Source organism: Oryx dammah, unplaced genomic scaffold (genome assembly GCF_014754425.2).
Source record: "Oryx dammah isolate SB20612 unplaced genomic scaffold, SCBI_Odam_1.1 HiC_scaffold_9, whole genome shotgun sequence".
In the NCBI taxonomy this organism is placed as follows: Eukaryota; Metazoa; Chordata; class Mammalia; order Artiodactyla; family Bovidae; genus Oryx; species Oryx dammah.
This window is the reverse complement of record NW_024070193.1, coordinates 8,424,316-8,448,106: the sequence shown is the minus strand read 5'-3', so window position 1 is coordinate 8,448,106 and position 23,791 is coordinate 8,424,316. Positions and strand designations below refer to the sequence as shown.

The 23,791-nt window shown below is 47.3% G+C and overlaps 1 protein-coding gene across 1 annotated transcript; it reads left to right on the top strand.

Moving 5' to 3' along the window:
• The first annotated feature begins 11,928 nt into the window (after positions 1-11,928).
• Positions 11,929-22,636, top strand: ELP6 (elongator acetyltransferase complex subunit 6). The gene is made up of 7 exons (XM_040246858.1): positions 11,929-12,086; positions 14,151-14,229; positions 15,241-15,311; positions 17,924-18,042; positions 19,019-19,220; positions 21,133-21,279; positions 22,432-22,636. The coding sequence occupies exons 1-7, from the start codon at positions 12,033-12,035 to the stop codon at positions 22,558-22,560; spliced, it is 801 nt and encodes a 266-aa protein (XP_040102792.1). The 5' UTR covers positions 11,929-12,032; the 3' UTR covers positions 22,561-22,636.
• Positions 22,637-23,791: the final 1,155 nt, after the last annotated feature.

Genomic DNA, 23,791 nt, shown 5'->3' with positions numbered 1-23,791 from the left:
CCGGCAGTCTTGATTCCAGTTTGTGCTTCATCCAGTCCAGTGTTTCTCATGATGTACTGTGCATATAAGTTATATAAGCAGGGTGACAATATACAGCCTTGATGTACTCCTTTCCCGATTTGGAACCAGTCTGTTGTTCCATGTCCGGTTCTAACTGTTGCTTCCTGACCTGCATACAGATTTCTCAGGAGGCAGGTCAGGTGCTCTGGCGTTCCATCTCTTTCAGAATTTTCCAGTTTGTTGTGATACACACAGTCAAAGCCTTTGGTGTAGTCAATAAAGCAGAAATAAATGTTTTTCTGGAACTCTCTTGCTTTCTTGATGATCCCCAATGGATGTTAACCATTTGATCTCTGGTTCCTCTGGCTTTTCTAAATACAGCTTGAACATCTGGAAGTTCACAGATGGGTCATGGTGGAGAGGTCTGACAAAATATGGTCCACTGGAGAAGGGAATGGCAAACCACTTCAGTATTCTTGCCTTGAGAACCCCATGAACAGTATGAAAAGGCAAAAAGATAGGACACTGAAAGATGAACTCCCCAGGTGGGTAGGTGCCCAATATGCTACTGGAGAAGAGGGGAGAAATAAGTCCAGAAAGAATGAAGAGACGGAGCCAAAGCAAAAACAATACCCAGTTGTGGATGTGACTAGTGATGGAAGTAAAGTCCAGAGAACAATACTGCATAGGTACCTGGAATGTTAGGTCCACGAATCAAGCAAGGTAAATAGGAAGTCGTCAAACAAGAGATGGCAAGCATGAACGTCGACATGTTAGGAATCAGTGAACTTAAGTGGACTGGAACGGGCGAATTTAACTCAGATGACCATTATATCTACTACTGTGAGCAAGAATCCCTTAGAAGAAATGGAGTAGCCATCATAGTCCACAAAAGAGTCTGAAATGCAGTTATTGGGTGCAATCTCAAAAGTGACAGAGTGATCTCTGTTTGTTTCCGAGGGAAACCATTCAATATCACAGTAATCCAAGTCTCTGCCCCAACCAGTAATGCTGAAGAAGCTGAAGTTGAACGGTTCTATGAAGACCTACAAGACCTTATAGAACTATCACCCAAAAATGATGTCCTCTTCATTATAGGGGACTGGGATGCAGAAGTAGGAAGTCAAGAGATACCTGGAGTAAAAGGCAAATTTGACCTTGGAGTACAAAATGAAGCAGGGCAAAGGCTAATAGAGTTTTGCCAAGAGAATGCACTGGTCATAGCAAACACCCTCTTCCAACAACACAAGAGAAGACTCTACACATGGACATCACTAGGTGGTCAACACCGAAATCAGATTGATTATATTCTTTGCAGCCAAAGATGGAGAAGCTGTATACAGTCAGCAAAAACAAGACGGAGCTGACTGTGGCTCAGATCATGAACTCCTTATCGCAAAATTTAGACTTAAATTGAAGAGAGTAGGGGAAACCACTAGACCATTCGGGTATGACCTAAATCAAATCCCTAATGATTATACAGTGGAAGTGAGAAATAGATTCCAGGAATTAGATCTGACAGGCAGAGTGCCTGAAGAACTATGGACAGAGGCTCGTGACACTGTACAGGAGACAGGGATCAAGACTATCCCCAAGAAAAAGAAATGCAAAAAGGCAAAATGGCTGTCTGGGGAGGCCTTACACATGGCTGAGAAAAGAAGAGAAGCTAAAGGCAAAGGAGAAAAGGAAAGATATACCCATATGAATGCAGAGTTCCAAAGAATAGCAAGGAGAGATAAGAAAAGATTTCCTCAGTGATCAATGCAAAGAAATAGAGGAAAACAGTAGAATGGGAAAGACTAGAGATCTCTTCAAGAAAATTAGAGACACATTTCATGCAAAGATGGACACAATAAAGGACAGAAATTGTTTGGACCTAACAGAAGCAGAAGATATTAAGAAAAGGTGGCAAGAATACAGAGAAGAATATACAGAAAAGAATATACAAGAATACAAAGAATATACAGAAAAGATCTTCATGACCCAGATAATCATGATGGTGTGATCACTCACCTAGAGTCAGATATCCTGGAATGTGAAGTCAAGTGGGCCTTAGAAAGCATCACTACAAACAAAGCTAGTGAAGGCGATGGAATTCCATTTGCGCTATTTCAAATCGTAAAAGATGATGCTGTTAAGGTGTTGTACTCAATATGCCAGCAAATTTGGAAAACTCATCAGTGGCCACAGGACTGGAAAAGATCGATTTTCCTTCTAATCCCAAAGAAAGGCAATGCCAAAGAATGTAAATACATTGGACTTTATCAAAACTGTAACCTTTTTTGCTTCAAAGAACATCATCAAGAAAGTGGAGGGAAAAGTGAAAAGACGACTCATGGTTGCAGAAAAATGCATAAATTTATTCCTTCAAAATGAGTATTCTCATACCTCAGAGACAGTGTGGGTTCACTTCTGTTGCTGCTGCTGCTGCTGCTAAGTCGCTTCAGTCGTGTCCAACTCTGTGCGACCCCGTAGACGGCAGCCCACCAGGCTCCCCCATCCCTGGGATTCTCCAGGCAAGAACGCTGGAGTGGGTTGCCATTTCCTTCTCCAGTGCATGAAAGTGAAAAGTGAAAGTAAAGTCGCTCAATCATGCCCAGCTCTTAGCGACCCCATGGACTGCAGCCTACCAGGCTCCTTCGTCCATGGGATTTTCCAGGCAAGAGTACTGGAGTGGGTTGCCATTGCCTTCTCCTAGACCACCACAATGAAGTGAATATCACAATAAAGGGAGTCACATGAATTTATTTGTTTCCCAGTGCATACAAAAGTTTAGTTTACATCATACTATTGATGCTGAAACTGAAGCTCCAATATTTTGGCCACCTGATGCAAAGAGCCAACTCACTGGAAAAGACCCTGATGCTGGGAAAAATTGATGCAAAGAGCCAACTCACTGGAAAAGACCCTGATGCTGGGGAAAAAAGGGGGACAACAGAGGATGAGATGGTTGGATGGCATCACCAACTCGATGGACATGAGTTTCAGCAAGCTCTGGGAGCTGGTGAAGGACAGGGAAGCCTGCTTCAGTTCATGGGGTTGCAAAGAGTCAGACACAACTGAGCGACTGAAAACTGAGAGACACAACTGAGGCTCTTAGGTGTGCAGTTATCTTTTTGTCTGAAAAGCCAACGACTTGGCAAACCAGAGAAACTAAAGGACATAGTATTAAAAGAACAGAACAGAATTATTTATTAGAAATTGTCCCATGATTTGGAGGAGGGTTTGTATGGAATTGAATGCTGTGAATTACACAATGGGTAATTTTGTTTATTGAAGTATATTGAATTGACATGCTTTCAGTTGTACAGAAGTTATTGCTCTATCTATATACAACTAAAAATAGATAAAGGTAACTAGATAGATAGCTTTTTCCATTATATGTTATCAGCAGATATTGAATATACTGACCTGTGCTACAAGGTAGGTCTTTGTTGGTTATCTAAATTATATGTAGAATAATGTGTATGTTAGGGTGCGGCTTTTTCCATGATCCAGCGGATGTTGGCAATTTGATCTCTGGTTTCTCTACCTTTTCTAAAACCAGCTTGAACATCAGGTTCACGGTTCATGTATTGCTGAAGCCTGGCTTGGAGAATTTTGAACATTACTTTACTAGCATGTGAGATGAGTGCAATTGTGCGGTAGTTTGAGCATTCTTTGGCATTGCCTTTCTTTGGAATTGGAATGAAAACTGACCTTTTCCAGTCCTGTGGCCACTGCTGAGTTTTCCAAATTTGCTGGCATATTGAGTGCAGCACTTTCACAGCATCATCTTTCAGGATTTGAAACAGCTCAACTGGAATTCCATCACCTCCACTAGCTTTGTTCATAGTGATGCTTTCTAAGGCCCACTTGACTTCACTTTCCAAGATGTCTGGCTCTAGGTGAGTGATCACATCATCATGATTATCTGGGTTGTGAAGATCTTTTTTGTACAGTTCTTCCATGTATTCTTACCACCTCTTCTTAATATCTTCTGCTTCTGTTAGGTCCATACCATTTCTGTCCTTTTTCGAGCCCATCTTTGCATGAAATGTTCCCTTGGGATCTCTGATTTTCTTGAAGAGATCTCTAGTCTTTCCCATTCTGTTGTTTCCCTTGATTTTTTTGCATTGATCGCTGAAGAAGGCTTTCTTATCTCTTCTTGCTATTCTTTGGAACTCTGCATTCAGATGCTTATATCTTTCCTTTTCTCCTTTGCTTTTCAGCTCTGTTCTTTTCACAGCTATTTGTAAGGCCTCCCTACACAGCCATTTTGCTTTTTTGCATTTCTTTTCCATGGGGATGGTCTTGATCCCTGTCTCCTGTACAAGGTCACGAACCTCATTCCGTAGTTCATCAGGCACTCTATCTATCAGATCTAGGCCCTTAAATCTATTTCTCACTTCCACTGTATAATCATAAGGGATGTGATTTAGGTCATACCTGAATGGTCTAGTGGTTTTCCCTACTTTCTTCAATTTAAGTCTGAATTTGGTAATAAGGAGTTCATGATCTGAGCCACAGTCAGCTCCTGGTCTTGTTTTTGTTGATTGTATAGAGCTTCTCCATCTTTGGCTGCATAGAATATAATCAATCTGATTTCGGTGTTGACCATCTGGTGATGTCCATGTATAGAGTCTTCTCTTGTGTTGTTGGAAGAGGGTGTTTGCTATGACCAGTGCATTTTCTTGGCAAAACTCTATTAGTCTTTGCCCTGCTTCATTCCACATTCCAAGGCCAAATTTGCCTGTTCCTCCAGGTGTTTCTTGACTTCCTACTTTTGCATTCCAGTCCCCTAGAATGAAAAGGACATCTTTTTTAGGTGTTAGTTCTAAAAGGTCTTGTAGGTCTTTATAAAACCGTTCAACTTCAGCTTCTTCAGCGTTACTGGTTGGGGCATAGACTTGGATAACTGTGATATTGAATGGTTTGCCTTGGAGACGAACAGAGATCATTCTGTCGTTTTTGAGATTGCATCCAAGTACTGCATTTCGGACTCTTTTGTCGACCATGATGGCTACTCCATTTCTTCTGAGGGATTCCTGCCCGCAGTAGTAGATATAATGGTCATCTGAGTTAAATTCACCCATTCCGGTCCATTTTAGTTCTCTGATTCCTAGAATGTCGACGTTCACCCTTGCCATCTCTTGTTTGACCACTTCCAATTTGCCTTGATTCATGGACCTGACATTCCAGGTTCCTATGCAATATTGCTCTTTACAGCATCAGACCTTGCTTCTATCACCAGTCACATCCACAGCTGGGTATTGTTTTTGCTTTGGCTCCATCCCTTCATTCTTTCTGGAGTTATTTCTCCACTGATCTCCAGTAGCATATTGGGCACCTAATGACCTGGGGAGTTCCTCTTTTGGTATCCTATCATTTTGCCTTTTCATACTGTTCATGAGGTTCTCAAGGCAAGAATACTGAAGTGGCTTGCCATTCCCTTCTCCAGTGGACCATGGTTTGTCAGACCTCTCCACCATGACCCGCCTGTCTTGGGTTGCCCCGCAGGCATGGCTTGGTTTCATTGAGTTAGACAAGGCTGTGGTCCTAGTGTGATTAGATTGACTAGTTTTCTGTGAGTATGGTTTCTGTGTGTCTGCCCTCTGATGCCCTCTTGCAACACTTACCATCTTACTTGGGTTTTCCAGAAAAACATCTATTTCTGCTTTATTGACTATGCCAAAGCCTTTGTGTGGATCACAATAAACTGTGGAAAATTCTGAAAGAGATGGGAATACCAGACCACCTGACCTGCCTCTTGAGAAATCTGTATGCAGGTCAGGAAGCAACAGTTAGAACTAGACATGGAAGAACAGACTGGTTCCAAATAGGAAAAGGAGTACATCAAGGCTGTATATTGTCACCCTGCTTATTTAACTTATATGCAGAGTACATCATGAGAAACGCTGGACTGGAAGAAACACAAGCTGGGATCAAGATTGCCAGGAGAAATATCAATAACCTCAGATATGCAGATGACACCACCCTTATGGCAGAAAGTGAAGAGGAGCTAAAAAGCCTCTTGATGAAAGTGAAAGAGGAGAGCAATAAAGTTGGCTTAAAGCTCAACATTCAGAAAACAAAGATCATGGCATCTGGTCCCATCACTTCATGGGAAATAGATGGAGAAACAGTGGAAACAGTGTCAGACTTTATTTTGGGGGGGCTCCAAAATCACTGCGGATGGTGATTGCAGCCATGAAATTAAAAGATGCTTACTCCTTGGAAGAAAAGTTATGACCAACCTAGATAGCATATTCAAAAGCAGAGACATTACTTTGCCGACTAAAGTCCGTCTAGTCAAGGCTATGGTTTTCCTGTGGTCATGTATGGATGTGAGAGTTGGACTGTGAAGAAGGCTGAGCGCCGAAGAATTGATGCTTTTGAACTGTGGTGCTGGAGAAGACTCTTGAGAGTTCCTTGGACTGCAAGGAGATCCAATCAGTCCATTCCAAAGGAGATCAACCCTGGGATTTCTTTGGAAGGAATGATGCTAAAGCTGAAGTCCATTACTTTGGCCACCTCATGCGAAGAGTTGACTCATTGGAAAAGACCCTGATGCTGGGAGGGATTGGGGGCAGGAGGAGAAGGGGACGACAGAGGATGAGATAGCTGGATGGCATCAAGAACTCAATGGACATGAGTCTGAGTGAACTCCGGGAGATGGTGATGAACAGGGAGGCCCGGCGTGGTGCGATTCATGGGGTCCCAAAGAGTCGGACACGGCTGAGCGACTGAACTGAACTGAACTGAACTGAACTAGGGTGCGGCAGTTACATCACAGTACTTTGGGTTGCATTTCCTTAATTGTTAGAGATAGCACGTTTGGTTGCACTAAGCTTGGTTCAGCTCTAGGAGGGCCCCCACCCCCATCCCCCATCTGGAGACTGTAGTTTCTTCTAGAGGGAACCAGGCAACACAGGTCCCCAGGGGAGAGATTTGCAGCAACAAGAAGGGAACTAGACGTGATTCTAATATCTTTAAAATAGACAGACAGGTGTATATCTATATATACAGGCACACATACATATATATATGTACCTGTGAATGCCAGCCTTTTAATTTATTCCTCCACCCTCACCTTTCCACTTGGTAATCTTAAGTTTGTTTTCTAAGTCTGTGAGTCTGTTCCTGTTTTGCAAATGATTTCAATTTATATCAGGTTTTCAATTCCAACTTTAAGTAGTAACATGTGATATTTATCTTTCTCTAAGTTCCCTTGGTATGATAGTGTCCAGGTGATATGGTTGTCAATTTTGTTTGCGTTTCTTTAATAATTAGACATGTGGATGGAACGTGGTATTCTGTGCTGTTTTTTAAAAGGTGTGAGTACAGTTTCCCCTCTTGAAATTGAATTCTTGAAAATTGGCCCTGATTTTATTTTTTAATGTTTCTTTATTCATGTATTTGGCTGTGTGGGGTCTTAACGTGGCCTTGGGAGCTGCTGGGTCTTAGTTCCTGGACCAGGGATGGAACCAGTTTCCCACGCACTGGAAGGAGGATTCCTACCCACTGGACCACAAGGGAAGTCCCAAGTCTGTCCTCCTTTGAATTCTTTTTCGATTCCCTGCCTTTTGACACTTCTTGAGGGCTGCTGTTCTTTACAGCCCCACAGGCTTTGTGAATATGAAGGACCCTTAAGCGTTGGTGGTTGTAAAGTTATTATTAGGAGAAATGTCTACAAGGCGGCAGCACTTCCTTATGCCCCACTCGAACTCAAGCAAGCGGAACTTTCGAAGTCCAGTTCCTGGGTTGTAAACGAGACTGGAATGTGCCAGCATAAACACCCAAGGGCTTGTATTCCATTATTTCTTTACCCTCACCTTTTTCCCAACCCCTTGCAAGGAATCCCAAATCGCTATATACTTCGGCTGCTAGTTTAAATACCAGCAGCAACTTTAAGGAAGGAGGCTGACCATGGGAGGGTCAGGTCCAGGAGAGGTAGAGACCAGGTGACTTTTCAGCCCTCTTCCAGGCCAGAGGGTCCAGAATCCTTTGGGTGCACTTGGCTTGGTTTACCTTTAGGGGCCCCCCTATCTTGAGATAGTGGTTTCCTCCAGAGGGGACGAGGTGCTACCGGGCATGGAAGCTGTCGCTCATTTGTGGCACGTTCTCCACTGCTCCCGGTGCCCCAGGACACTCCAGGCTTGAAACCCAAACCCGCTCAGGCTTTCTGGAGGTGACCCAGCACAGGACACTGAGGCCTGAGCAGAATACAGTAGGTATTTCTTTCTTGTTTCCCTTTCTGTTTACAACTTTGGGCTTTATATTAGAATGTAATTGATTTACAATGCTTTGTTTGTTTTAAATGTACAGCAAGGTGATACATTTTTATATATACAGAGAGCTGTTCTTTTATGGATTCTTTTCCTGTTCAGCTTATTGGCCAATGTTGTGTTGAGTTCCCTGTGCTCACAGTAGATTCCAGGTGACTGTCTATTTTATATGTGAATATACATATAAGTTCAGTTCAGTCGCTCAGACATATCTGACTCTTTGTGACTCCATGGACTACAGCACTGCCAGGCTTCCCTGTCGATATATGTGTGTATATATATATGTGTGCATACATATATATATATATATGTATACACACACACACACACACACGTGTGTATCTGTGTATCTGTGAATGCCAACCTTCTAACTCACTGCTCCTCACTCCCCTTACCCCTGGGTAATCATAAGTTTGTTTTCTAGGGCTGTCAGTCTGTTCCTACTTGTAAATCAGTTAAATTTTATCAGATTTTCAAATTCACACATAAATGGTAACATACGATGTTTTTTTTTCTCTTAGTTAACTTTGTATGATCATGTCTAGGTCCATCGCTGTTGCTGCAAATGGCATAATTTCACTCTTTTCTGTGAGTAATATTGCATTGTAAATATGGGCCATATCTCCTTTCTCCATTCCTGTGTCATTGGGCGTTTTGGTGACTTCCTGTCCTGGTATTGTAAATAGTGCTGCAATGCTCCTTGGAGTACATGTGACTTTTCGAATGATGGTTTCATCCAAATAGGCCCAGAGGTGGGCCTGCAGGATCTTAATGCAGCTCTGGTTTTCCTTCCCTATGGTGCTTCCATAGCACCTTGTCAGCTATTTACCTTCCCACACAGTGCAGGAGGGAAGATTTCCTTTTCTCCATGCCCCTCTCATATTGATTTTTGTAGATTTTTGCAGGTGGCCATTTCTGTCTGTTTGGAGAAGACACCCAGTTGTCAATTTCACTTACATTTCTTAAATAATTAGCAATGTGGAGCATGTTATCCTGTGCTTTTGTATTAAACAGTGTGAGTGTAGTTTCCCTCTTGCAATTGGATTCTTGAAAGTCGGCTCTGTTTTTTTAAAACATTTATTCATTTGTTTGGCTATGTCAGGTCTTAGAGCAGGCTTAGTAGCCCCATGGCAATGTGGGATCTTAGTTCCTGGACCAGGGATCGACCAGGTGTCCAGTGCATTGGAAGGCGAATTCTTACCCTCTGGACCACAACGGAAGTCCTAAGTCTGCCCTCTTTTGAATTCTTTATCGATTACCTGACTTTTCACATTTCTTGAGGGCAGGTGTCCTTTACAGCCTGCAGGCTTTGTGAATATGAAGTGCCCTTCAACTGCAGTGGACTGTCCTGGTGGCTCAGTAAAGAATCCACCTGCAATGCTGGAAATGTGGGAGATGTGTGGGAGATGCGGGTTCTATCCCTGGGGTCAGGAAAATCCCCTGGAGGAAGAAATGGCAACCTTCTCCAGTATTCCTACCTGGAAAATTCTAAAGAGAGAGGCCTGGCGGGCTATAGTCCATGCGGATCACAAAGAGGTGGACACGACTGAGCACCCCCGCCTTGTTGCAGATTAAGCTGCGTGGTTGTCAAGTTGTTCTGCGGTGTGTCCACAAGGGGGCAGCACTTCCTCGTGCCTCACTCTGATAACCCTTGTCTTGTTCAGTCACCCAGTCTTGTTCAACTCTTTGCAACCCCATGGACGGCAGCACACCAGGTTTCCCTGTCCTTCACTAGTTCCAGATATAAATGATATGGAGAAAAATAAAAGAGGGGTGAGGGGAAAGGACAAGAATTGCTGGGGAAGGGACAGTTAAGAGCTTAAATAGGATGCTTAGGGAACTTCAGTTCAGTCGCTCAGTTGTGTCCGACTCTGCGACCCCATGGACTGCACAACACCAGGCCTCCCTGTCTATCATCAACTCCTGGAGCTTACCCAAACTCTGTCCATCATCAACTCCTGGAGTTTACCCAAACTCATGCCCATTGAGTTGGTGATGCCATCCAGCCATCTCATCCTCTGTTGTCCCCTTCTCCTCCTCCCTTCAATCTTTCCTACCATCAGGGTCTTTTCAAATGAGTCAGCTCTTCACATCAGGTGGCCAAAGTATTAGAGCTTCAGCATCAGTCCTTCCAATGAACACTCAGGACTGATCTCCTTTAGGATGGACTGTTTGGATCTCCTTGCAGTCCAAGGGACTCTCAAGAGTCTTCTCCAACAACACAGTTCAAAAGCCTCAATTCTTCAGCGCTCAGCTTTCTTTATGGTCCAACTCTCACATCCATATATGATGACTGGAAAAACCATAGCCTTGACTAGATGGACCTTTGTCAGCAAAGTAATGTCTCTGCTTTTTAATATGCTGTCTAGGTTGGTCATAACTTTTCTTCCAAGGATTAAGCATCTTTTAATTTCATGGCTGCAATCACCATCTGCAGTGATTTTGGAGCCCCCAAAAATAAAGTCTCTCACTGTTTCCGCTGTTTCCCCATCTATTTGCCATGAAGTGATGGGACCAGATGCCATGATCTTAGTTTTCTGAATGTTGAGGTTTAAGCCAACTTTTTCACTCTCCTCTTTCACTTTCATCAAGAGGCTCTTTAGTTCTTCACTTTCTGCCATAAGGGTTGTGTAATCTGCATATTTGTATATCTGAAGTTATTGATATTTCTCCTAGCAATCTTGATTCTACCTTGTGCTTCAACCAACACAGCGTTTCTCATGATGTACTCTACATATAAGTTAAATAAGCAGGGTGACAATATACAGCCTTGATGTACTCCTTTTCCTATTTGGAATCAGCCTGTTGTTCCATGTCCAGCTCTAACTGTTGCTTCCTGACCTGCATACAGATTTCTCAAGAGGCAGGTCAGGTGGTCTGGTATTCCATCTCTTTCAGAATTTTCCAGTTTATTGTGATCCACACAGTCAAAGCCTTTGGTGTAGTCAATAAAGCAGAAGTAGATGTTTTTCTGGAACTCTCTTGCTTTTTCGATGATCCAGCGGAAAACTGGCAATTGATGTTTTGTTCCATGGAGGCTTAGGGAAGGCCTCGCTGATAAACTGACATGTGAACAAAGACCTGAAAGAAGTTGCATTTTTTGTTTGTTTGTTTTTAAAGGCTGCAGCCCAGGGAGGGGAAACAGTGCAAAAACCTCAAAGAGAATCCTGCAGGGCGTGTTCCAACCCTACTTTGTCAGTGACCCTACTCTGATAACCTGTCTTATCCAAAACCTATCCCCATCTCACCGTTATTCCTTTATCCAGCTTCATTTTTCCCCTCACATAGAATTTTTCAATGTATTATTCCATGTTTATTACGTCTGTTTTCTGTTTTGTGCGAGAGCGGGCGTCTTCGCCTGTCTGGTTCGCCCATTGCAGCCAAAGCGTTTAGTAGTGTGAGGCACACCGCAGGAGCTTGACAGGAGGCTCTGGGATGAGAAGAACGCGCGGTTGAGGGAAGGAAGAAGAGACCCGACCTCCTGATGCCTTGGTCGTGGAAAGCTCTCTGGGAATGGAGTGCAGGTAAGAGGCCCGGTCAGCTCAGCATCCAAGTCCCCACCGCCCCCGCCCCCGGCCTTGTGCGCGTCTCTGCGCGTGCGCCGAGAGCGGCCGATCCTCGCGTTTCATTGGCTGCGGCCAGAGGAATTGCGCATGCGCACTCCTCCCGCGTGGTCCTGTGTGGTGGGTTTTGCACTCCAGCCTCCGCTGTATCCGTGACAGCCCATCTTACCATCCGGGGCCCCCGTGCGTTCTGGAGCTCAGAATGTTCCCAGAACTCAATAACCTTCTCAACACCACCCCTGAAGGGGCGGAGCAGGTAAGAGGTCGCAAGGTCGAGGAGGATGTTGGATTCTGGGAGCGCAGCGCAAGACTGCACAGCCGGATGAAGCGCGCGCGGACCCGTGGGAAATCACGTGACGTCCGTGGCCCGGGGGTGCTTGGGAGTTGTGGTCCGCAGAGGGCCCGTCCCCGAGGCGAGGCTAGACACTTAGGCCTGCGCAAGGTGGGCATCCTGCGGGTTTTCGAAGGTCGCGTGCGCCCTTGAACGACCACAGGAAGCACGTTATACGTTGGCTTAAGTGTATAGGCGACCCTTGTGCGTGTTCAGCGTGGTGGGAGTCCCAGCGCCCAAACAGAGGTTGGTGGTGGTGGTTTAGTCGCTCTGTCGTGTCCGACTCTTTGTGACCCCATGGACCGTAGCCCGCCAGTCTCTTCTGTCCGTGGGATTCTCCAGGGAAGAATACTGGAGTCGATTACCATTCCCTTCTCCGGGTGATCTTCCCGACGCAGGAGTGGAACTGTCTCTCCCGCGTCTCTTGCCTTAACAGGCGGATTCTTGACCACTGAGCCACCTGGAACCCGCCCTGCCCCCCATCACAAGGGAGCAACTTGTTAACGACCTCTTCTTAACGGCCTCCTCTGTCCTGGGAGCACTCGGCAGTTTTCAGCGAACGCTTCTGCTCGTCTTCCTCCCCATGTTTTTGAACAGTGCTCTCTGAGCTGCTCGCAGCCAACGTTTGATTGCACAGCACGCCTTTGGCACCACAGCCTCCCTGCTGTTTTCGTCACTCTCTCCTTACCACGGTCTGGAGCATCTCAAAAACGTTCATTCGTTAGCCCGAGGGTTGCCTCTCCTAGGGACATAGGTGATTTATTTCATAACTCCTGTCTTTCTGATGAAATGGTGAGCTCGTCCAGGCGGCCAAGACACCTAGTGTTAAAGCCTTTTTGTTACTCCATAGTCCCAGGCGAATAGTTATCAGTAAATCCTTGTGCATTTTAATTGCCCCGCAGTTTTTCTCTGCCCAAGCCTCCAGATGGCGCTGCTTACATTGCCAGTTACTACTAGCACCTCCAAAGTCCAACCTGAGGGCCACAGTGAGGGATAGAAGTGGGCACCAGGAAATGACAGCACCAGGGGTAACCCTCAGAGTCTGCTAGTGTAATCTCATGTTTTATGAGAGGAAAAAATATCAGGACAACAGAGAGATGACCTTCCCTATCATTGACAAGGAACGAAGGGTGACTGGAGCAGGACAGCCAGACCCTGCAAAGACCATCTTTAGAGGTCTTTCCAGGGCGCTCCACAATGAGAGCTCTGCCTGACGTAGTTTCCAAGGCCACTGGGAGGAGGACTTTGATGCTGGCTGTCTCTTGGAACAACTGCTTTCTCCTCCCCTGCCTATGGGACAGAATTGGCATGAGGATTAGAGTTAGGGAGGACATTGGATTAGATGACCTTTTAGAAGACCCCTTGCAGTCTGGAAAGTCAGTGATTTTTGTTGGGTTCTGATGGTAAAATCTTACTTTGTTCAGGATTTCTCTCAATGGCAACCCACTCCAGTACTCTTGCCTGGAAAATGCTATGGATGGAGGTGCCTGGTAGGCTGCAGTCCATGGGGTCGAGAAGAGTCAGACACGACTGAGCGACTTTACTTTCACTTTTCACTTTCATGCACTGGAGAAGGAAATGGCAACCCACTCCAGTATTCTTGCCTAGAGAATCTCAGGGACGGAGGAGCGTGGTGGGCTGCTGTCTATGGGGTTGCACAGAGTTGGACACGACTGTAGCGACTTAGCAGCAGCAGCAGCAAGACTGGAGAGGAGTGAGGAAATGAAGGGATTTTATTCTCCATTGCCTGGGGAAGATGATAGCTTTAGATACGCTTCCCCAAAATGAGTACGTTTAATACAGATCACTTTTATTGTTGGTTTTTCTATAATTTTTACTTATTTTCTTCTTTTTCTGGTTAAATAAACAAACACACACACACATGAGTGTCCAGGTATAGAAATTTAAGAGTAGACACAATCCACTAGATTTTGACACTCAGTTGACCTCTTTCCAGGGAGTCTAATACATCTTTTTGTGTTCTTGTAGGGGAAGCTGACTCTACTCTGTGATGCCAAGACAGATGGCAGTTTCCTTGTGCACCACTTTCTCTCCTTCTATCTCAAAGGTATAAGACTATCGAAAAAGAAAACCCAAGGCCGGGGGGGTCGGGGGGGAAGAGGCCTGTTTCAGGTAGCACTAGAAATAGTATTAACTAGTCAGGCCTTTGGTGTTTGGGTAACCAGATGGTTATTTATTAGTTAATGGGATTACTGGACCATCTTGTTCCCACCCCTACTATGCCAGAGTCTGCCATGTATTCACTATATCCACTATTGCCTTCCATTTCTCCTCCACGTGTGCAGGCAACTGACTCCCTTGACCTTGTGTGGCCTCTTCATTTAATTGATCCTTGGTACTTGGGTAGTTGAAGTCTCTAGGCACTCAACCCACTAACACTTTGCCCTGGCAATAGATGCTTCCTAAGGAACAGAGAGGGGGAAAAAAACAGCTCTGAAGTTCACATACGGAAATCGATTAGAAGAAGAAAACAGCCAAATGAAAAAAAAAGACTTACTGATTCTCCTTGAGTCCCCACTGAGCCAGGCCAGAATACAAGGTTGACCTTTGGCACTCTGAGTTGTAATAATTTACAGCTTTGAAAGTGATTTTCCTTTCTAGATGATGTTATTGTCAGCTTATACAGAGCAAGAGCATCTACAGATAAGTTGTTAATTAAGTTCATAAAGTAGCTAGAGTTTCTTTGTGTTCTTCTTATATCCTCTTGGGTATTAGACTGGTTTAAAAATTCAGTTGTATCTCTGTAACCAACAAGTAGTTAGAAAAATACAGCTTTTTTAAAACTATAATGTATTTTCAGGGGAACAAACTAAGGTTCCTAGTGATACATCTCCAGGTAAAGTACATCTCAGAATCAATGAAATAAGATATAATTATTAATATAAGGTATAATTATTGATATGAAAAAAGTACTTCTTCAAATCAAATTGAGTATGTCAGGTTGCAAGGCATGGGTTCTCTAGATCTGCCTCAGTTCTTTCGTTTCCAGAGGCAGGAAGTATCTGAGACTGATTGTAAATAGAGAGTTGGTTAAAAATCAGTTTATTTTGTTTTCCAGCTAATTGTAGAGTCTGCTTTGTGGCCCTCGTCCAGTCCTTTAGTCACTATAATATCGTGGGGCAGAAGCTGGTAAGTATGTTAGACCTCTGTGATGAGATCCCTGAGTGAGTGCGTGTGCCAGGCATATGTATGCTGTCAGGCTGGGCTTCCCTGTTTGGATTGCAGGGAACTTAGAAAGGGAAGGACTAAGGAAATCATGGGATCCTGAAGCCTTTATCTGAAGGGTGAGGGCAGCATCTCTGCGTGTTTTGTTCATTTGTTGAGTGTTTAGAACCAGACCTGTTATGGATTAAATCAAACCCTTCTCCACCGAGTCTGGGCCAGTTAAGGTTTCTTCCTTCTCAGGGTGAACGTTAATCTTGTCCCCAGTGGGTTAGACATCACAGCTTGGTGTCTGCCCGGTTGAGTGCCTCCCACTGTCTCTCCCTTAGTCTAGGGCTTTTGCCACATGCCTCTTACCTCATCTTGGTTTGCCCCTGGTCTTACTGAATGCAGCCAAGCAAGAGTAAGAGGCCTGAGGGGCTGGTGACCCTCCTGGCACCTCACCTGGCACATTACTTGTGACCTGTGACCAGGTGAATTTCTGGGGTTCTTGTTACGTGTTTTTTGGTTCTTGTTTTAAGTCAGGCTCAGAGCGGGAGAGAACCAGGCCACCCATCAGCAGTGATCTTCGAAATGACGGCCTTACTGTCAGTCCTCTTCTCTGATCGGAGGGAAACCAGTGAGAGGGCGAGAGGGTTTTCCATACTTTGCAGGGAAGGGAGAAGTTCCTGTGCCAGAGGTCAGGGCACAGGCTCAGGGAGCACGGTCGTGTCAGGTACACGGGTTGCATTCCAGGTTGGTGAGGCATGCGTTTGGCCCTGGCATCTTGAGCTAGGATGAGAAAGGTGTGTATTTTCATATCCGGTTTGGCTGCTTTTCCTGTTACCTTTGACTCACCAACACAACACGGCAGGAACGGCATGCACAGCTCTGGGTGTGCCAAGCACTGGAGCGTGAGTTTCCGTCCTCTTGCTGTAGTATTGTTCTTATATCAGTACAATAGTAATGAGCAAGAGCAAAGGAGACGGTCAGGAGTCCTCTCTGCCAGGCTGGCTGTTGTTGCTAATGGTGCTGCACAGTGAACACCAGTGTGTGACTGAGTGATCAAGGCCTGGTCTGGGGACACAAGGAGTCTAAGTTCTATGTCACCTGTTTCTTCTGCGGAACCGCAGGTTGCATGTCTGGACAGTGTCACCATCACGGGGTGTTTGTTGAAATGCAGATTCCCAGGCCCTGCCCCTAAGGCTTCTAGCTCTGGAGTGGGGCCCAGAGATCTGCATTTTAATCAGGTATCTCAGGAGATTCTCTTTTTTATTTTTAAATTTTTGGTTAGGTTGGGTCTTCATTGCTGCGGGTGCTTTCCTCTTACTGCGGTGCATGGGCTTCTCATTGCAGTGGGTTCTCTTGTTGGGAAGCATAGGCTCTAGGGCGTGTGGGCTTCAGTAGTTCAAGTTCCCAGGCTCTAGACCACATGCTCAACAGTTGTGGTGCAGGGGCTTAATTGCCCTTGACACATGTGGGATCCTCCCAGTTCAGGGATCAAACCCGTATCTCCTGCATTAGCAGGCAGATCTTTACCACTCAGCCACCAGGGAAGTCCTCAGGAGATTCTTAATTGTGTGGTTCATAAAGACCCATGTTTACGAAGCGCTGGTCGAGAGCAGGGGTTGACCAGCCACAGTCTGCACCCCATGTTTTCTGTACATGAAGTTTTACTGGAGCACAGCCACCCCCATTTGTGTCTGAGTGGTCTGTGGCTGCTATGAGAACAGAGTTGAGCTGTTGCAACAGAGACTGTCACCCTACCACCACGTTACTATTTACTGTCTGTTTTTAAATGTACTTTATTTTGTAACTGCTGCTGCTACTGCTGCTAAGTTGCTTCAGTCGTGTCCAACTCTGTGCGACCCCACAGACGGCAGTCTATCAGACTCTGCCATCCCTGGGATTCTCCAGGCAAGAACACTGGAGTGGGTTGCCATTTCCTTCTCCAATGCATGAAAGTGAAAAGTGAAAGTGAAGTCACTGAGTTGTGTCCAACTCTCAGAGACCCCATGGACTGCAGCCCACCAGGCTCCTCCATCCATGGGATTTTGTAACTACATGCCCTTAAAAAGGCAACTTTATATTACTATCATAAAGTAAAAAGCAGTACTAGGTAACAAGTAAGCAAAAAGAAGTAAGTTTTTAAAACAATGTGACAAGTAGAGACTTCCCTGGTGGTCCAGTGGCTAAGACTTTGTGTCCCCAGTGAAAGGGGCCCAGGTTTGATCCCTGGTCAGGGAACTAGACCCTTCATGGTGCCGTGAAAGAGCCTGCATGCCACAATTAAGACCCAGTGCAGCCAAATAAGAAAAGAAAAGAGTAAAAATATATATATATTTTTAAAGCAAATGTGAGAACTACCTGTAAATGCACATGTGACAGTAGAACAGGGGCTGTGCGTGGGGAACGCCCCGGGGAGACGAGACCTGGACTCCCAGGTCAGGCAGCCAGATGCGCGTCTGCGGGGCTCCACATGGGCCCGGAGGCCTGCAGGAGCTGGAGTCCTGGAGTCATGAGCCCCTTGGTGCCAAGTCCTCTCTGATGAGGCCCCCGCTAGCCCGGGAACTCACTCTCCTCTCCGTGGTCGGGTGCAGGGTGTCAGCCTGACCGCAGCGCGGGAACGCGGGCAGCTGGTGGTCCTCGAGGGTCTCAAGTCCGCGGTGGACGTCTTCTTCCGGCCCCGGGAGGAGCCACACCCCCTGCGGTTCCTCAGGTCAGTCAGCCCAGAGCACACCTGCAGGTGGGCCCCGCCCCGGTCTCCGTGTAACCCCTTTCTCTCTCCCCGGCGAGTGGGAGGGCAGAGCCGGCTGCGGAAGGCAGGCACTGCTTGCGTGTCGCAGCATCACTCAAGGTCTTTGCCTCTGTCGGAGGCTGTGTGCCTGTCCCAGAAGCTGTGGAAAGCTAAGGAACCCACGAAGATGGGAGATCCTGCATGCTGCAACTAAGAACCAGCACAGCAAAATCAATAAATAATATTTTTTAAAAAAAGGTTTGGAAAAAAAGGCCAAGTGTGTGGCCTGTGTGTGTGGCCTTGCGCACAGGCCTGTCCCGTCTCTGAAGCTGGGTGTCGTCCTTGAACAGGTGGGCCTGGTCTCCACCTGAGCCCAGATTATATAGACAGCATCATTCTACCTGCTGTTAGCGGGGTTTGACCCTGGAGTGTGGGGCCGTGAGGCCGGTACTTGTGCCCCAGGCTCTGATTTCTGAGCTCACTTCCCCACCACCCCTGTTGCTGGGAGACCGCTGCTGCAGTCACTGGGGAGGCGGAGGTAGGGGGGCCAGTAGTAGGTTGGACCTGGTCCGAACATGAGCACTCAGGCTGCTGCTCGGCACCTGGATGCGTGCATCCTCAGTTATGACCTCGCAGGAAGGCCTCTCCCTTTAAAGCAGAGACCTTAAGCCCTTGGACTGAGAGGCTGTGTGGGCCTCTGGGGGGTTTATTTCTGTGTCCCTGAGTTTCTAGCACAGTGCTCTATACCCAGCAGGCCTCAGGGAATAGTTGAACTGAAATAAACATGCCCACGGGAGCATGGCTCTTCTTTCCAGGCAGCTCATGAGCCCCTTGGTGCCAAGCACTGGACCCACTTCTTTCCCTCCTCCCCCGTGCCCCCCATCCCGTCCTGCTGTGTTGTCTCTTGAACATCTGGAGAGCACGTGAGCTATCTGGTGACTTCTGCCCTGTGTCCCAGGGAGGCCAACGCCGGGGACCTGCAGCCGCTGTACACGTTTGTGCGGGACGCCCTAGAGCCTGTGGACGGTGGGGAGGCCGCCTGGAGGTGCCCGGTGCTGCTGGTGGACGACCTCAGCGTGCTGCTGAGCCTGGGTGTCGGGCCGGTGGCAGTGCTGGACTTCGTCCAATACTGCAGGGCCACCGTGTGCCAGGAATGGAAGGTAATCGGGCTGCACCCCAAGCTCCTGCCGTGAACCCCACGGGCCCAGAGGGCCACTTGCTGGCAGTTATCTCTTCTGTCTGATGGCTTGGGGCTTTTTCTTTACTCGGCAGCCCCAGAAATCTTCATCCCATGCAGTCTGCACTCTACTACCTCCATTGCTAAAAAGTAAGACCCTGAAAACTGAAGTGTGCCTGGCCCTGTCTGTACTGGGATTGGCCACCAACCCCAGTACCCCAGTGTGGTACTGCGTCTGTCCCCGCTCTGCCACACAGCAGTATCGCTCTGAATGTGTTTTGAAGGTCAGTTAAGATAATAGATGTAAAACTGCTTTAAGGATTGTGAGGTGAAGGGACTTACCTGGCAGTCCAATGGTTAAGATTCTGTGATTCCACTGCAGGGGGCGTGGGTTCAATCCCTGGGCAAAGAACTGTGATCCTCCATGCCACACAGTGTGTCTCAAAACAAAAACAACAATGTGAAAATTGTGAGGTGCGATGCGGGGATGGGGTGTAACCTTCACTGTTAAGTTATGAGGCAAAAATAGAGATTATGCCTCATAGAGATTTTAACAAAACGGTAACACCTGTGGTACCCACCTCCCAGGAACCAGACCGCAAGAATTAAGTGAGGGGGAGCTTGCGGCCATCAGCTGAGCGTGTGTCCCACAGGGCCAGGCTGGGCACAGGGCAGTGGGGACAGGGGAAGTGGATTAGTCAGGGTGTGTGGATCCAGCGGCTCATGCCACTCACCTCCTGTGTGCAGGGTCCTGCCTGGAAGCTGCATTTAGGGGACCTTCTCAGGCCATCCTGCCTACAGTCGCAGGGCCGGGCACCGGGGTGACGGGGAGAGAATGGGAGGAGGGGGACGTGTAAGGGGCCTCAGGACACAGTGCAGTGGGGCTGGGGGAGGAGTGAGGCAGGCAGGCAGCTTGCGCAGCTCAGCCTGCTGTGTGGCCCCCTGTGCTGTGTTCAGTCACTCAGTCGTGTCTGACTTTGTGACCCCATGGAGTGTAGCCCGCCAGGCTCTTCTGTTCACGGCATTCTCCAGGCAAGAATACTGGAGTGGGTGGCTGTTCCCTTGTCCAGGGGAGTCTTCCCAATCCAGGGATCAAACCCAGGCCTCCCACATCGCAGGCGGGTTCCTTACCCCCTGAACCACCAGGGAGCCCAAGAATACTGGAGTGGGTAGCCTATCCCTTCTCCAGGGGATCTTCCCGACCCAGGAATTGAACCGGAGTCTCCTGCATTGCAGGCGGATTCTTTACCAGCTGAGCTACCAGGGAAGCCCCGTGTGGGCCACTACCAACTTCTTTTTGTAAAAATACTTATATTAATTGAGAAAGTAAATCTTGGGAATAGTTTAATATTAAAATTTCAATATATTTATATTATAAAGTTTTTAATATTTTAATTAAAGTTTTAATATTAAAATAGTTTAATAAAGAAAAAAAGAAGATATAAACAGGATATAAAGTTGACTTTAGCAAAAAAGTCAGTCTCTCCTTCCCTCCCTCGTATGTCCTTCCAGAGCGTCTGAGCAGGCATGAACGCATTTGTACGTATGCTCGTCTCCCTGCTCTTCTTCCCACCTTCCGAGTAACCCACCATCCACACAGTTTGGTACTTCTTTTCATTTACTAACACACAGTGTGTGTTTTGTTGTCCACTGCCCCCGAAACAGGACACACTGATGTGCTTTATTCTTTTCCACAACTGGATGCTCTTCCTTGCTTGCGGACCAACTGAGCTGTTCGTCCAGGCTGGGTGTGCTGATGAAGCTGTTCCAGCAGACGATTGCAGGCCCGGGCCCCAAGCCCAGGCCCGTGAGAGGGCGTGCGGGGCAGTGGAGGCTCCCGAGACCTGCGTGTCTTGTGCCTGGCGTCCCTGCCGACAGCCTCCATCTTGTTGCAGGGAAACGTTGTGTGCCTTGTACATGACAGTGGAGATGCTGAGGATGAGGAGAGCGACGTCCTGCTGAATGGCCTTAGTCACCAGAGCCACCTGATCCTGCGGGCTGAGGGCCTGGCCACCGGCTTCTGCAAAGACGTGCACGGGCAGGTGCGCGGGGCCCTGGCTCAGCGGGAGCTGCTCGCCTCCTCCGTGTGCCCCACTGCCCACAGGACAGTGTCGGGCCTTGGGGTAGTCAACTAGGATATGCCTTCAGGTGGGAGGGAGGTCTCGGAAGTTGTGTGAATGCAGGTCAGAGTCCGCTCCAGGGGTTCTCAGCCCCATGCACCAGGGCAGGTTTTGCACGGTGGTCATTTGCAGCCAGAGAGGAGCTCCTGGAGAGCAGATGACTGTCCAGCTATCCCCTGGGGAAGGGAGTAAACAGCAGAATTCCAAGCAGGGTCACAGCAGGCTCTGTGTGTTCAGGGCAACACCATTCCTTTTCAAGTGGAGACTTGGGAGGCTGTTCTTCTGGCTGGCGTTACTGCCACCCCCTAACCCCACCACCGGGATGTTTGGAGTACGTAGGGGGAAGCATGGAGTCCTACCTGTGCCTGGAAGGGAGGTCAGGTTCTCCCCATGCCCGGGGGCTGCCATGGTTCTCTGCCTTCTGAAACTTCTCTTTTGGGATCACCCCAAAGCCTTTGCCACCTCTTCCAGGTTAACTTCGCGTTGACCAGTTTTGACCCATTAAGGGTGGGTGGGAGTTTTGGCCCAGAGTCATTCAGAGTCAGGTCTGGAAAACAGAGCATCCGAGCAGGCTCAGAGAGGCTGTGCTGGTGGTACGCCAGGCACACCCCAAGGAGACCCTTCCACTGGCAGCGTGTGGCTCTGAAGCCGCTCAGCCCCCCAGAGCGTTGTAGTCACTCAGGACAAATGTCCAGTCTTTGGAGCCTTGGGATTGAGTGTGCGCATTCTAGAGCATTGGCCTTCCAAGCTCATCTAGCCCAAAAGTACGAAACCATGCTCACAGAAAAGACCAAAAGGAAATACACAAAAGTACTTACATGGTTTTTCTCTGGATGAATGTTTTCTACTTTTCTTTGTCTTTCATGCTTTCCAGGATGAGCAAATATTACTATTGTAATGGAGGGGAAACCTCTATTTTTAGGTGATGGGTAATAAGCTTTGTTTCAGAAGTTGGTCCCATTTACCGCATCGCACCTGGCCTCAGCTGAAGGTCACCGAGGAGGCAGACGGGGTTCACACTGGAGCAGGTGCCTGGGGGGCCTCTCCTCTTTCATTGTTCTCTTTGTCACTTAGCTGAGGATCCTGTGGAGAAGACCACTGCAGCCCACCACCCACCGGCATCGAAGCCTCACGTACCAGTACAAGATACAGGACAAGAGTGTGTCCTTTTTCGCCAAGGGAATGTCTCCTGCTGTTCTGTGACCTGATTTAGGAGTGGTTGAAGCTACCTGGGACTGTTTTTTGGTGTGAAAGATAAAGCAACCGAGCAGAAATGGGGTCCTTTGGAGCCTTCTTCATACAAAACACTTTAGTTCCAACTCCCCATTTTTGGTTGTGGTGACTTTCAAAGCTGGAGTGGGTGTGAACGTGCCAGCCAGGAGGCAGTCCTGGATGGCAGGTGTCCAGGGTGACATCTAGGATAAGTGTGGCCGATACACAGTGAGCTCCCTCCTCGTGGCTTCCCGTGGATGGTCACGTTTACTTTTCACCTTCATCCTGCAAAGGTATTTTCTTCTTCTTCAGTCCAGTGAGGAAGCAGGCTTCGAGGGGTTTGGAAGCACGCTCAGCACCATAGAGCAGGCTACAGATTAGAATATTAGGCTATGGATTGCCAACTGACCCCCATGGAAACCAGAGGCAGGCTCCGCCCAGTTCAAAGGTTAGCTCCTCCTATTTCTGTGGTCTCTGGGTACCTGGCCCAGCATGCTGTTGAGGCCAAGCCATCAAGGCCCTGGGCTTGGCCACACAGGGCCCCCATGGGGCACAGGTTTGCACGGCCTTGGTGAGGCCGGGAACGAATGTTCTTGCTGCCAGGCAGGCTAGGACCTTGAGAAGGAGCCAGTGCCTGGCTCTCATGTGAAGACTGGAGGCGGGGAGCTCTCGCCCAGCATCCTGTGATCCACTAGCCACACTCAGCCCCTCAGTCAGGGTCACCTCAGCCTGTTCTCTTAAAATGGGTACATTCTATTGTATGTATGTTATGCTATGAAGAATTCAACCTTAAGAAATAAGTAAAATGAAAAAGATAACACTGCTTTTCAGGGACTAAGGAAATTTTCATAACCAGTGTTTACTTTTAACTTAGTGTGGACATGAGTTTGAGTGATCTCTGGGAGTTGGTGATAGACAGGGAGATCTGGCGTGCTGCAATTCACGGGGTCGCAAAGAGTCGGATACAACTGAGCGACTGAACTGAACATTTTTTAGCTTTGTAAAAGGGAACAGTTTATCACCCTGCTCCTCAAGTCGTGCTGACTATTGTGTAGGTTTTTCCATTGACACAGCTTTTCTTCTCAAAATATGGCATTTGATAGATATTTTAAAATTACGAGTGTAAGTCACTTAAAGTAGCTATTAAAGAATGCCATTCTTTTATTAATATATAAGTATTTATACACACTTCATATGAGCTGCAGTTCTGAATGGGTAAGGC

Excerpts from the sequence above, each read along its gene's own strand:
- ELP6 (XM_040246858.1), top strand. The coding sequence starts at position 12,033 with ATGTTCCCAGAACTCAATAACCTTCTCAACACCACCCCTGAAGGGGCG. Across the intron at positions 12,087-14,150 it reads CCCCTGAAGGGGCGGAGCAG|GGGAAGCTGACTCTACTCTG; the intron begins GTAAGAGGTCGC and ends GTGTTCTTGTAG. Across the intron at positions 15,312-17,923 it reads ATATCGTGGGGCAGAAGCTG|GGTGTCAGCCTGACCGCAGC; the intron begins GTAAGTATGTTA and ends GGTCGGGTGCAG.